Below are 14,704 nucleotides of genomic sequence, written 5' to 3'. Positions count from 1 at the left end.
GTAACACTTTATTATTATTATTTTTTATCTTAGAAGGAATTCACCAAAGGCTTCATATTATGCTATGGTATCTTTAATTATAAAAATAAGCAAATAAAATAACTTGCATCTGTCATTACCATGATATGTTTTATAACCTTTATATGCACATGGAGCTTAAAAATGTAATTTAACAATAAATAATGACATATACCAGATATGCTCACTGTTTATTCCAGTACTCAGCCAAAAACCTAAATATCATTTAAATTATAAATACATAATGCAAATATAATGGCACAAAAATGTCTAAAGTGCAACCAAATCACAAGAGAAGAATCATGCAAACTGGTCTAGGTCAGCCCCCCAAATCACTCTGTGCAGCAAACACAAGACAAAGCTTTGGAAGTTGAAGGGGGAATTGGAGGGAGTAGGATGGAGGGAAAAGAGATGCAAAAAACTAGCAATATTGTGAGAACTGCTTCTTTCCGTATGTGTAGATATATGTATTATAGATACATATATAAATATTATTGTGGGGAGAAAAGGAGGGGGTACCACGGTTTGAAGAGGTCACAGCAAATCAAAGAGAATCCACTGGACTGAAGTTAAGAGAGAATTTCGCTAGGAATACTCATAAACTATTTGTTGCATTGGGATCCTGGCTTAGTGCGAAATGGACATAACACACAAAACTTGAATAGCTTTTCTGGTTTGGAGAAGCCAGCCTTGCCTGGGGGCAGGTTTGGGGTGGGGAGGGATGGTGGAGGGAGGGTGAGGGAGAATCAACTTAGAATATGATCTACCTGATTTCCAAGAGGCTAAGGCAGTGTCCATATGTTTGGGGACCTGGGGATGGGGCAGTTCTGGGTATAAAAATGCTCTTAACAATCTGATGTCAACACGCTGAGAGGCTGTGTGGGGACAAAAGCAGCCGCTTGTGCAGCTGCTAGGTCTGTGCATCCACTCTTGGTCCTTGAGCAGCACGTTACTGGTTTTAAAGGCTTTGTGGTAAAGTTGTATTGCTTTTCGTTTTTCTGGAGATGTGCCCTCCCTCCTCCCACCAGGATCCCTACCACTCTGATTCGGACAGATAGGAAGTTCATCTGAGTGAGAGTCAAGCACCAGTGGTTTCTACCTAAGCGAGTTTGGAGTGGCCCTTACAGTCCTACCCCTCCTCCCTCTTCCTCTCTCGACGTTGACCTTTGGTGGGCAGTGACGCTCCTAAGGGACTGTTGGGTTCAAGGACAGTGACCCTGAGAAACTACTGTTGTTCATAGCTAGGTTAATCATTTGGCTTTGGTGGTCGCCATCTTGTAAACATCATGGCAGAAAGGATCAAACCGCCAGCTCTGTTTTTCCCTCTTTTTTTTTTTCTTTTTTTTTTTGTTTTTTTTTTTTTGCAATCCTATACAGAGATGGCCCGGCTGCCAGGACTACTTCAGCAAGGCAGCGTGCTACAGGACAAAAATGTAATAAGAGGAGTTTATTAAGGCTGGACAACCCAGGGTTACTTATACCCCCTCAGCCCCAAGTCCCGAACTAAAGACCCAAAGGCTGATTGACTCATTCCTGATTGAGTTCATGGAAAGCCTCCTACCCCATCATCATGTTGCCAGAGAACCAGGCACTGATGAACGGTGACAAGTCAAGAACTGCCACTTCCCAAGGCATAGCAGGCCGGATCACACTCTTAAGTGGCCCAAGCTCAAAGGGTCGCTCTTTCTGGCTCCTGTAATTCTCAGTTGGATGTGACAGAGCTGTTTCAGGATAGGTCTAAGTCAAGAGTAGCCTCTGGGTTGAGGTGGGCTGGGAGATTAACATCTTGCCTGGGGTCCTTCAGATAAACCTGTTGTTTTTTTTTTCTATCTCATACAGGCCCATCTTAAGTTTTGATGTTGAGTAAAACTACTTCTACCCCCTTAGTTATAAAAAAGGCCACAAGGAGCATTTATGTGGATATCTGGAAGTGAGATAGTTATTCCATTCCCAGGAAAAGAAAAATAAAGCTAAGTTACAAAACTAAATCTATATGCAATAAAGTTATTATATACTGCTTTGTTTAAGCAGAGTCCTCTGGAATTTATGTACAGTACATTAGTTTTCACCTATTTATATTCCACAGTTAGACCTTAAGATTCTCTGGTTTTAAGACAATTGTTAAAGATACTTTTAAAGCTCTGAGCAGTTACAGTACTTAGAGATGTTAGCTTTTTGTTTTTCATTCGATGCAAGAAGATGCAGGCTCCAAGTCTGGTTGGAGAGCCAGGCTCGAGCAATTTGGTAAATGTGTTGGGAAGGAAATTAGACATTGAGGATCAAGACCATAAGACACTAGCTCATGAGAGATCAAGAACTCAAATATGACATTCATATTCGTCCATGGCCAGCACAGATTCATAACACGAATTCCACTGAGCATCTTTATGAGCATTGGTTTAAGACATGCATTTAAATTAAGTTGCTTCTTATCAGCTAACTCTACTGGGGCAACCATTCTAAAGGGCTCCGCATCTTCAAATGACAATGTCTGGGGAGTTATGTGAATGTTTTGTGTTTGAGAGTTGTTGGAGGGGAGCTGGGAAAAGACCGAGTGGAGGGAAGTGATAAAAGAGGCCACTTTCTCCCGAGGAGAGGCATAGAGATCACATATGTTCTATTGGTGGGAATGCCGCCATTGCAAAATGTTGAGAAATTGATTACAGAAGCCTAGTTTCATGCAATTTTTCTTTAAGGGAAGAGGGATAGAAAATAGGAACTACTTAAAAAAAAAAAATCAAACCAGGCACAGTACACTCAAAGTTGGTGCGTAAACACCCTTAAAACGATCGTAGTTTGCTGAGGCTGTGACTGCCTCTCCCCGGCTAGGCACTCTCCTGGGAGGTGCGTTTGATGTGGGAGGGAGAGGCCACCTCACCTCGGAGGTTCCTGAGGAGGACTTTCAGCTTCTGTGGCTCATTGGCACGCCTCCTGTTGAAGTCAGCTCGCTGCTGTGTATGGGCACAGTGATCCGTCTGCAGGATGTGAAAGAGGCTGGCCATGTTGGGGCCGATTTTCTCCATCAGGCTGTCTCTAATGGTGCTGACTGTGTCTTCGTCACAGTCCAGTAGGCTTCGGACAAGTCTGTTATAGTATCTGCATTGGGAAAGAGGGGTCATTCGGTGAGAGCAAGGCAAGACCCTGGCTTTCATCTGGGCTGCAGCCAACACCCAGCCCAAATGGCCAGACCAAACACCCATGGGTAGCATCAGTTGAAGGTGGCTTTTGCCTCTAACTTTCATGCAGCATCTTCTTAGTGTGAGTGTATGCGCTGCCTTGAGTTACCACCCAGAGTAAAGATGGTTCTGTATTCATGTTTAGTGCTTAGGAGATTGAGATTGTACTTTGAATAGTGGGCTCATGGCGAGTTATAAAATCTTTAGAAACAGAATCATGGAGCTAGATGGGGATTGTGAAGGTAATTTAACGATTATTTCATCATCTCTTTTTACAGAGAAGAAATTAAGGTAGGATAGCTGAAGTGACTGTCCCGGGTCATCCAATGGGCTAGTGTGTGATTAGTTGCTCGGTCATGTCCGACTCTTTGTGACCCCACAGACTGTAGCCCGCCAGGCTTCTCTGTCCATGGAATTTTCTAGGCAAGAATACTGGAGTGGGTTGCCATTTCCTCCTCCAGAGGATCTTCGTGACCCTGGGATCAAACCTGCATCTCTTGTATTGGCAGGCGGATTCTTTACCACTGAACTACCAGAGAAGCCCTCCAGTGGGCTAGACGTAGAAGCAAAGACTTGATCAAATGGATGATGTAACCCAGCACTCACACTTATATGTCAATAGTCACTGCACACCGTGAAAGCATTTACGGTTATTTTGGTGACTCTGCAATTTTTCTTTTTCTTGATGGTATGTGTGCATATTCTGACTAAATTTCTTTTTTTTTTTTTGGTCACATTGAGTGGCTTGTGGGATTTTAGTTCCCCAATCAGGAATGGAACCCATGTTCCTCAGTGGAAACATGGGGCCCTAACCACTGGATTGCCAAGGAAATCCCTAAATTTCAATTTTTAAAGGGGATCCCTGTCTTCAGTTATCTAATGCATTTTTCTACTCAGTCTGAGTTCCCTGTCATCCCTTGGCTAGCCTCTCTGAAGGTTATTGTCGCAGTCATTTTCAGTCTTCCTGCAAAGGGATAGTGCAGTGAGAGGACCAAATGCCAGGCAATGAGGATATTTACATAGAAAGGCTGGAGGCCCTTAATGCTTCTTGCTTCTATCATTTCAAGAAGTTTCTCACACCACTCAAACTTTTGCTGAGTGGTGGGGGGATGTTTTTTTAGATATTTGGTGACCATCACTTGTTTGCTGATGGTTTTGTTTTCCTGACTAGACTGTAAGCTTTGCTGAAGGCAGGATATGTGTCCTTATTCTCTGTGCTCCTCATGTGCCCAAGTCCTAGGGCCATATTGCCTGCTCACTGTCTATCTGTTGATTTATTTTGTGGCCATTGAGGAAATGAAGCTTTCAAAATAGAGTTATTTCCAAAGTCATGGTTCCCTAAAGAAAAAATTATCTGTATGTCTTCTGGTAAGTTTCACACAAAAAAATTCGTGTTTGTTATAAATTTCCTTCATCTTTGATCTGAATTCTTGAAGCATCTGAAATACTGTGGCTAATCATTGTGGCTCAGAAAGGATTAAACTAACATATATATATATATTTTTTTTTTTCCATGAAGAATATGGTTTCATCATTTTAGTCATAGGACATTTTTCCATGAATAAGATGGCAGTGCAGAAGATGTGAAAACAATTGTGTAAATGTTACACAGCAAATATTCTTAGGTAATATTCCCTTTGATGCAGGTTTTTGAAAAATCAGTACCTGTGAGTTAGACAGCATGGAAATTACCAAAAAAGGAGTCTTTTATGACATCAAGAACACACTTGAACCTTGTCATTGACCTTTTGTCAGTAAACTGTCTAATATTTAACACATATAAATTACTGGTCCTATTTGTTGGGAAGACAGTTTTGGTATTTTCCAGTTTGAATTGGGATGCATCTGCTCCATTTTGAGGAGGCAGTTGTCAAACCCATCAGTTCTGTGCTCACTAAAAGGACTCTCCTGATGATGGCCCGTGCTAAGTTGCTGTAGTTGTGTCCAGCTCTTTGCCACCCTATGGACTGTAGTCCACCAGGTTCCTCTGTCCTTGGGATTTCCCAGTCAAGAATACTGGAGTGGGTTGCTGTTTCTTCCTCCAGGGGATCTTCCCAACCCAGATATCGAACCCATATCTCTTGTGTCTCCTGCATTTGCATGCGGGTTCTTTACCACTAGCACCGCCTGGGAAGCCCCCTGATGATGGTGGTCTGCAGTATTTACGTAGAGAGACCCTTTTCTCAGAGGAGCCCTAAGACTGCTGGGCCACGATCTTCCATGAAAAGAAACCTGTTTATTTTTAACTCACCTCATAGAACACAGGATCAAACATCTTTCCAGAATAACTTAACCCTCCTCCCACCTCCAGAGGTCCTTTCAAGGATGTACAGTAAATAGAGTGGAATGTGGGCACTGAAGCAAAGCCATCACCCTTCTGTGAGGGAGCAGAACGAAGCTGGGGACGCAGGGAGTAAAGTGTCTGGGTCTTGGATACAGTCCTGGCTCGACCTCTTCCGTGAAGGAGGATTATATCCAGCTGTTGTTAAAATTGGGACTCCCTGGCACAGAGACACATTTTCCAACCCTTCGGAATTATAAAGCACATGAGTCAAAGCAGATCTCGCTTGGATGGGGAAATGGGGAGAGAAGTGGTTTTGGAAAAAGTGAGAATAGACTACTTTGTATGAACAAAGTAGACATCTACACACCCACATAGATCCCCAGGCATCTCTTGTGCTCTGCTGGGATGTGGTTCCCTGGATCTCTTTGTCTATTTCACAGGGTGTTTTAGATCCTAGAGAAGAAGGTTTGTGACCCCTCACCTTCCTGCCCACCACTCCCTCCCTCACCCCCGCTCCCTGCAACATGGACTGTATAACTTAGAAGTTAATCTTTCCATTTCTAGAAAGAACTGTTCACACTTAATGGTCTTCCAAATGGGCTGGAAAAGAGGATCTTCCCTTAGGGCAACACTGAAGACTCTAGTCTGGATGAAAAGTCCAACACCAGTAAAGGAACTAAGCTTCTGCAACTAGCCTTACCTCTTTAAGGCCATTTATGTGTTCCTCTGGTCCCGTTTTGTCCAGACACCTGCTCTCCAACTCTGAAAACACCTACTTTTACTGTTGCTTTCTCTGCTAACCCCAATAGGCCACCTGTTCTTGATGCTTCTTGAGGATGATCCTGGCCAGCCTGACTGCTCTTAGCAACTCCCCCCAAATCTACCCTTAGCCTCTCCCATGGAGCTTGTTAACTAAACAAGGGTAGGCTAAGAGAGTGCCTTCGAATAGAAAATGTCCATGGCTCCAGCAGCAGCTCCTGCAAGTGTGGGAAACCTACGAGACTGCCTTTATGTCTACACCATTTGCCTGAGCAAGCAAAAGGTTAACTCTACACCTCTTCATTAAGGGCTGGAACATGGCATTAACCTCTAGTGATTGAGACAGATCTTTCCTATCTCTAAGCCACCTCAGTGAGGTTACTGAAGAAATCGTGTCTCCAGAAAAAGTTGATTTAGCCCTTGTCACGTATTTCTGGATCACCATCTTGTATCAAATCTTGATGTTACTATAGCTATTGGTGAGATGTGCCTTCTCTTTGAGGAGAGAATGCACACAACTTCAATTGTTGATCACCAGGGGCTACATTTATTGTATTCTGTTTGGTATTCCATTTTTAGACTGTGGCTATCTCCTAGAGGTTTTACCTGCTGCCATTTTTGAAGTGGAAATCAAAGAGCTTGGATCAGGGCTGTGTGAATTTTAGGCTCAACACTGTCATTCACTAGCTGTGTGACCTTCAGCAAGTCACCCCCTCTCTTGGTCTGTTCTTTAATTACCAAAATGAGACAGTTAGCCTAGATAATCTTTATGGTCATTTCTAGCTATGACTTGTTTCTGGGGTTTGATATATACGTTCCTTCTCAATTTAACAATAGCAACAAAAAAAAAGTTCAAATTTGCTTAAGGACCATCCTTTGTAGGAAGAGTTAAAACAATTTAAGACGATTCCTTTTGTCATCTTTATCGGGTGAGGCGGTGGGAGGTACTCCCAAGATTTGGTGGGTAAAATTCTGATTACCCAGCCTGATGGGTGTGTGCTCAGTCGCTCAGTTGTATCCAATGTTTTGCGATGCCATGGACTGTAGCTTGCCAGGCTTCTCTGTCCATGGGATTCTCCAGGCAAGAATACTGGAGTGAGCTTCCATTTCCTCCTCCAGGGGATCTCTCTCATTCAGGGATTGAACCTGCGTCTCCTGTGGCTCCTACATTGTCTGGGGGATTCTTTACCACTAAGCTACCGGGGAAGACCTCCTCCTCTCCCCTCAGCCTGGAAGTACCCTTTAAAGCATGTTTCTTGCTTCCCCTTTGAAAATTCCATCAGTGACTTTATTTTCTCGGTAAAGAATAAGATCAGATATTCTCCATAGCTACTGTTTCAGCCATGCTTACCCAAATACACACATACTGCCTAGGAACATTCTGTGTGAAGGTTTATAAATAGTCCTTTGTTTCCCTTGATCAATATTATTCTTCTGTTTCCTGTTCCCTATCCATGCCCTAGAGAGTTGGAAGCTTTGTCAGTTTTCCCACTCTGGATCTGGAATGGTCCAATTTCTTCTCAAGTCTCACAGCTGCCCAACCTGCCTGATCAATTTTGCCATCTTCCCTCCTTATTGAAAATATAGTGTGCAAATCCAGGCAGGGGGACACTCCAGCTATTCTTCCTCTTCTAAGCGCATTTCTCTCATGGAAAAGTTCCCTGTTCTGGCTCCTGGTCCAGTCACAGGCTTTTGGATTCTCCCAGGCCCAAATCTCATGCTAGATAAGTCACAGGAAGGTGGAATGAACCTGTAACTACTTCCTTTCACAATTCTGTGCCAGTTGGCACAACTTACTGTGTATCTATGGTGGGACAGAGGCTGGGAAAGCAGGATGTGGCAGGAGAGTGAGAAGCTTAAATAGAGCAAACCAGAGCCCAGCATGGAACCGGAAATCTCTAGTTCTGAGCAGGAATAATACTAGCCAGTTGAAGTCAAATAATTGGGGAAAGGTACAGTTGCATGGAAGATTCTAGTCTTCAAGAGACTGACTGTTTTCCCTAATAAAGGTGATTCTTCTAAGATGACAGAGGATGATAACCAGATTCTGTGTGACCACTTTCTAAAGGTGAGAACAAGACATCTGTTGAAAAGAATAATGGCCTGCTTAAACATTTCTATTACTGGACTTCCCTGGCGGTCCTGTGGTTAAGACTCAGCTTCCACTGCAGGGGTCGTGGGTTCCATCCCTGGTCAGGGAACTAAAATCCCACATACTGCACAGTGTGGCCAAAAAAAAAAAAAAAAAATCAAAAAACTCCTATTTCTAGTCTCTTTTTAGATTCTTAGTATCACCAGTCCACAATCTATATTCTCCTTTCTCTAAGAGCTCTGGCTTCATAATGAAAGACGCTACCTCAGTTGAATCAGAGACATGAGTAGTGTCTCAAAATTGGCCATATGCCATGTTATAGGTTATGAACTGTCTTTGGACCCTTAAAGATTAAAACCGATAATGGCTGTACTAACATATTCCTGCCCAGTTACCACACAAACACATACTTGGTCCTTGATATTGTTATTGAGTCACTAAGTTGTGCTTGACTCTTTATGACCCCATGGACTGCAGCATGCCAGACTTCCGTGTCCTCCACTATCTCCTGGAATTTGCTCAAGTTCATGTCCATTAGCCCCCTGGTCCCTAGCGCCTGTCAAACCTAGCAATCTTTACTTCTTTTCCTTAGGGTGAAGAATCTCCAAGTATCAGACTGTTTTCCCCCCCGCCCCCTCTCCAGATGTAATAAGAATCTTCCTAAGAATATTAAGACTAAGGTCAATATAAAGAGACAGGCCACTTGAGATAAATGATGAATTTGACTTTCCTGTTCTCAGAACATCGGTTAGGACCATGACAGGGTCACGTCCAAAGACTGAACACATGACTTTTATAAACTGACATGAGGTTCTGAAGTGCAGTGATCTGTAGTCAGGGTGAATCAGAAATTTACAAAGTTTAATGTCAGAGGCCTCAGCCTTTCTCTAAGGAGGAGCTACTTTTCCATTTTCCGTGTGTGCATGCTAAATCGCTTCAGTCATGTCTGATCTGTGTGACCCTATGGACAGTAGCCCACCAGGCTCTTCTGTCCATGGGATTCTCTGGGCAAAAATACTGCAGTGGATTGTCGTGCCCTCCTCCAGGGGATCTTCCTGACCCAGAGATTGAACCCGTGTCTCTTACATCTCCTGCACTGGCAGGCAGGTTCTTTACCACTAGGGCTACCATGTATAAATGACTAACTTAATGGTTAGCCCCAGAAGGACTAGGTTATTAAGGACTCTGTGAAGAAGGGAGGCAGCCTCTGGCTAGGAAATCAATCTGGTAAGGCTGTGTTAGCTGTCTTGTGGTCAGAGCAACCCACAGGGTCTGATCTTTGTGATATGTGCAAATTTGACTGGAGAATCAGAGAATAATAGTCCTTCAGGACTAGGAGTCAAGTTTTAGGCTGTGCGGCATCACAGGAGGCCGAACTTGACTGGTCTGCATTGTCCCTGCCATACTTCCATGCTGGCCCCATTAGAACCTCTCTGAACTTGATCACGGATGATGAAGCCCAGGTCTTACCAGAAAGCTTTCTAGGCCATGAAATGAGCATGCCTGCCATCTCATGTCTTAGGTGCTCACTCCTGTCTGGTAAAGACAGTGAGTCAAGGATGCAGAAGGGTGTGATGCTCAGATATTACTAGCTCAGTGGCTTGGGCTCAGGGATCCAGGGAATCAGCAGAAAACCATTCCAGGAAACCCTGGACTAGAAGAATGGGATGACAGACCTGGAAGGGAACATGGGAATCATCTAGTCCAGCCATTTCACTTTTCCCAAAGGAAATTTGAGTCCCGCCAAAGGGAGGTGGCTTGCTCTGGGATACCCAGTGAAATATCTAGGGGGACTTCGGACTGACTCAAAATACATGCAGTTTTAGAAGTCTGTTGATGACATTTGACCAAGGTTTCATGATGACCGACTGTACTTTGCCTAGTCACGATTTCAGCCCAACTGGATGTCTCAAAAGCTTGTTTCCATAAACTTCATAATTCCCTTCAAGGCAATGCACCCAGGGATGCTGTGGATGAAGTTTTCTATTAGATGCATGGAAAGACTTTCCTACAACAGTGAAAAAAAATCCGGGCTGCCTAAGCTGTCACAGACAATCACAAACATATTTTTTCCTGCAAAAGCTGGGAAGACTGCAAGCTAAAATAAGAGCACGATTGTGGCAATTTAACCCCTTCTGTATCTGGCTCTGCCAGTCAACCACTCCCTCCTCCCCCACAATTGCCAAAAAGTGGATTCATCTGTACCTGTTGGAGAAATGATTAGGGAGCTGGACGACTTCCGTGATGGCTTCCGGGTTCCGCTTGGCGACACTGCACACGTTCAGCTTGGTGTAGCACTCCTCCTGGACTTCGGCGATCATCCTCTGGAAAGTAGAGCACCTCCGAATGGCCAGGAAGACCTTGGAGGTGACCCCGTTGGCGATGCACTTTAAGCTCTCTTTGACAAATGCTTTTCCCTGCCGAGGAAGGAGGGGGGCAAGAGGACAAACTTTAGCTTGAGCTGAACAGAGAGGACAGTGCCTACAGTATGTGGAACTTAAGGGGGCATGCCTTGGCACTGTCTCTAACCCTAACCCTTAACCCATAACTCTAACCCCCAACTCTTATGACCCCATGGACTGTAGCCTGCCAGGTTCCTCTGTCCATGACATTCTCCAGGTAAGAATACTGGAGTGGGTTGCCATGCCCTCCTCCTGGGGATCTTCCTGACCCAGGGATTGAACCTGCATCTCCTGCATCTTCTGCATCGCAGGCAGATTCTTTACCACTGAGCCACCAGGGAAGCCAGCCCTCTAAATGTCCTTGTAATAAGAGAATTGTAGGCTGCAGTCAAGATTTTTTTTTTAATCCCTATTCCCTTAGACTACCTTGAGAATTGAGCTCCATAGAAATGAAATGAGATGACAAAAAGAGATGAACCATAACCAACCACTCTGCAGCCTAAAAATAGACAGTATTCTTAGAGAATAGATTGTATTCTCTGGATTGAGATTTGATAACTCAAACCACAAGCTAGTAAACAAACAAACAAGCAAGCTAGTATGCTGGCTTATATAGTGAGAAGAGCTTCTTTGTTAGAAGAACATTTTTATTTCCTCTTGAAGAAGCAAAGATTTTCCGCTCATCACCCCTCCCTTATAAGACAGCCTCTGTCAGCGTGTTACAATTGTGCATTAGAGTGGGTGGAGAGTGGTTTATATAGAACCTATTTCTTAGCCCACAGTGTGTGTGTGTGTGTGTGTGTGTGTGTGTGTGTGTGTATACACACGTTAGAGATGAGAATTTAGAGTAGGGAGGCTGGGAAGCAGAGCTGGTTCCCTACAAGACGGTCCGAAGAACAATAGTTTCATACACCGTTAATGACATATAGCCAGTGGGAGCAGGGGTCAAGGTCTTATTACCTGAGTGTCAAATTTAGCAGCGCTGTACAAGAAGGATTTACAGATGTCATACATCCCATCTGTGTCACAGGTGGAGTTTTCCAGGCATGCAAAAGCTCCACAGCCAACCTGCAGCGCGCTGTTGAGGCAGCGAATCACTTCAGCTGAAAGATACAAATCCATCCAATCTGGGTCAAACGGTGAGGATGCTCTGGACAGATCATGGTGATGTGGTGGCAAAATTCAAAGACAAAGGGGTGAGAAGAACTTCTCCTGGGAGTCTGTGATGGGGCTACCAAAAAGACCCATTCAGAGTGGTGTGGGGGATGAAGAAGAGAGGGGACAAGCAGACTCCTTTTGCTTATAAGAACCAGAGCACATGGAGGAGTGGGAATGAGTTTTCCCTTGGAGGCATACTCTTGGTCTCACCATCCCATACAGTTTTGGTGGTCGGAGAAGTAAGATTGGAAGATCAGGCATGCACAGTTCTTGAAGGAACTCTGCAGAATCCAAGGTCATGTCCTAAAGGCTGAAAGCCTGGGAAGGCAGTGATGGGTGGACAAGTTTAGGCGGAGGAAGGGCCAGGGAGTCTATCTGGCTTCCAAAAAAATACACTCCAGGGTAATAAGGATGGACATGTGTGTGTGCGTGTGCGTGCTCAATCGGGTCTGACTCTTTGTGACACTCTGATTGTAGCCTGTCAGGCTGCTCTGTCCATGGGATTTTCCAGGCAAGAATACTGGAGTGGATTGTCATTTCCTTCTCCAGGGGATCTTCCCAAATCAGGGACTGAACCCGTGTTTCCTGCATTGGCAGGCAGATTCTTTACCATCTGTGCCACCAGGGAAACCCCAATAAGCATGGACATTTGGCCTAAATGGCAGAGAAGAACTTGCTAGGAGTCCACTTGGAGACCCTTCTGATTTAGGGCGTTTAACTTACCTTCCTATTGGCGGAAAGAAATCTGATCCTTTCATGTTTCATCCCAACCCCCCTCCATAGGACAGTGCTTAGAGGTATGTATAATCTCTCATATTAAAAGCCATTTTTTTAAAAAAGAGAGAAACACAGGTGTAGAATAACAAGGCCAAGGCACCCCCTTGTGCAAGACGGAAAGAAAACCGCAAAGAACTTGCATGAGGCTTTCTACATTGTGGATAAGATCTCCCATAAAAGTAATTTCTCTCCTACAGAAGCGGGGGGGGGGGTGTTCTGGCAGGCAGCTCATCGAGAAATGATCTGCAGCCTTCATACCATAGGAGTCTCCTCTGAGATCAAAAGCACGATTCGGTTAGGCGGCCCCTCCCCCCCGGCCCCCCCCTCCGGCCCCCCCTCCCCCCGCAGCCTCTGGGATGTTACAAGTCATTTCCCTAATTATATATTTCCACGGGTTCAAATTATAACTTTGCTTAAAGCAGTTTTAATATGCATTAGGGTTGCTATTGTTTTAGGCAAGCTGGAATTGTGAATCACGGCATCTCTATAGCAACTAAGTACAAAAGGAAGTGAACCAAAGCCCTCCTCTCGGCAGGGACCTGTGCTCTTTCGAGGGGAGCGGCGTCCAACACCTGCGAGCCCATCTTTACTGACGGTCGGGGCGGGGCGGGGTGGGGGCAGAGAGAGAGAGCGAGCCGGCATGGAAGGCAAGCAAGATGGACAAGCCAAGTCCAAAGGCAGAGGTGTCAATGCCGGCTTCCTGAGGACTCTTTTCCTTTAGAGGCTAAGATAATACACAATTGACTGCTCCGGGAGTCAGGACTAGAGAGAGACCCCCGCCCCCTTGGAGAAATAGCTGCTACCTTTCACAGATACTTTTTTACGAGGGGGCTCCCTGGCCAAGGGGCTGCGTGGGGATTGAATGGAGCCCTGAGAGAGCAGAGACAGACGGAAGGAGCAGTGTCGCGGGGTGCGGGGTGGGTGGGGGTGGGATGTATAGGGTTTTCTATAAATCTGCCCTGAATTTGTCAGACTGGAGGGCTATGGCTCGGTAAATCGCTCTGCAGAGGGAGCTTTCTGTGTGTTCCCTGAAGGGCCGAGGAAGTCAAGTTATGGGGTCTTTAGGGTGAAGGAAGAGGAGCAGCATCAGACAAGTCACGTCTCACCTCAAGATCAGCTTCGGCTTCTGGAAAGTATAGAGAGCGCTTTGAAGCATGCCAACATTCAAGCCTCTCCCCCGCCCCCTCCCCCCGCACCCCCCTCCCCCCCCTACCAAGAGGGTACGTGCCAGATTTCAGGCAATCAGGCTAGGCTTATGCAATGAAATACCCTCAGCAGAGCGCCCAGCTTCTTCGTTAGTTGCATGCAATTTATTAAACAAAGGAGCTCCACTTCCTAAGGCTATTGGATTACACTGGCAGTTTATTGCCTTCAGGCATGCAGCACATTTATTATCAAGATCAGCCGTCACAGACACAGTTGCAAAAGCGAGAGGCAAATGAGGACAGCTCCTTGCGGGAGAAACCGGTCCTGGGTTTGCCGCTTACCTGAGTTCTGAGCTGCCACCCGGGATTTCCTGAGGCTCACAGAATCATTCTGCTCCGCCTCATGGGTTGCAGAAGCACTGATCACCAGCACCAGAAGCACTGCTGAGTTTTGGAGCATTCTCTGAGAAGTTTCCGCTAAGTTGCTGGGTTTTTTTTTTTTTTCCTCCCCCCCTTTCCTCTTTCCCTCTCCCGGCTTGAGTGAAGATGTGGATCTGGATACACTGAGAACCTAGGTGAGGATTTGATGAGGATTTTTCTGTTGTTGCTGCTGCTGATGTTGCTTCCGCTGGCGCTTTTTGCTGCTGCTGTTGTTGCTGCTGCAGTCGCTGCTTCTTGCACCTCTGGCTTTTGCAAACTGGGGGCCCAGAGCTGCACCCAGGGATTTTATAGCCGTTCTTATCGGTCCTCAGGATCAGGGACCAATCAGGTCCCTCAGCTGGTCTGGCCAGCCAATCGGAGGGCGTGCTCATTGGGCTAGAGCTGTTTGACTTCTTAGAAATATTTTCCAGCAAATTAAAAGTACCTGCTGCCAATGTTTTATACGTGTGTGT

At 45.3% G+C, this 14,704-nt stretch overlaps 1 protein-coding gene across 1 annotated transcript; it reads right to left on the bottom strand.

Moving 5' to 3' along the window:
- Window positions 1–57: 57 nt before the first annotated feature.
- STC1 (stanniocalcin 1) lies at window positions 58–14,497 on the bottom strand. The gene is made up of 4 exons (XM_005899024.3): window positions 14,154–14,497; window positions 11,692–11,834; window positions 10,535–10,746; window positions 58–3,114 (listed from the first exon to the last, which is right to left on the bottom strand). Exons 1-4 carry the CDS (start codon window positions 14,269–14,271, stop codon window positions 2,844–2,846), a joined length of 744 nt encoding a protein of 247 aa, XP_005899086.1. The 5' UTR covers window positions 14,272–14,497; the 3' UTR covers window positions 58–2,843.
- Window positions 14,498–14,704: the final 207 nt, after the last annotated feature.

Source organism: Bos mutus, chromosome 8 (genome assembly GCF_027580195.1).
Source record: "Bos mutus isolate GX-2022 chromosome 8, NWIPB_WYAK_1.1, whole genome shotgun sequence".
Lineage (NCBI taxonomy): Eukaryota > Metazoa > Chordata > Mammalia > Artiodactyla > Bovidae > Bos > Bos mutus.
The sequence above is the reverse complement of the archived record's forward strand: the minus strand, read 5'-3'. Positions and strand labels throughout refer to the sequence as shown.

Excerpts from the sequence above, each read along its gene's own strand:
- STC1 (XM_005899024.3), bottom strand. The coding sequence starts at position 14,271 with ATGCTCCAAAACTCAGCAGTGCTTCTGGTGCTGGTGATCAGTGCTTCT. Across the intron at positions 10,747-11,691 it reads CTGCTAAATTTGACACTCAG|GGAAAAGCATTTGTCAAAGA; the intron begins GTAATAAGACCT and ends CTTCCTCGGCAG. Across the intron at positions 3,115-10,534 it reads CCTAATCATTTCTCCAACAG|ATACTATAACAGACTTGTCC; the intron begins GTACAGATGAAT and ends TTCCCAATGCAG.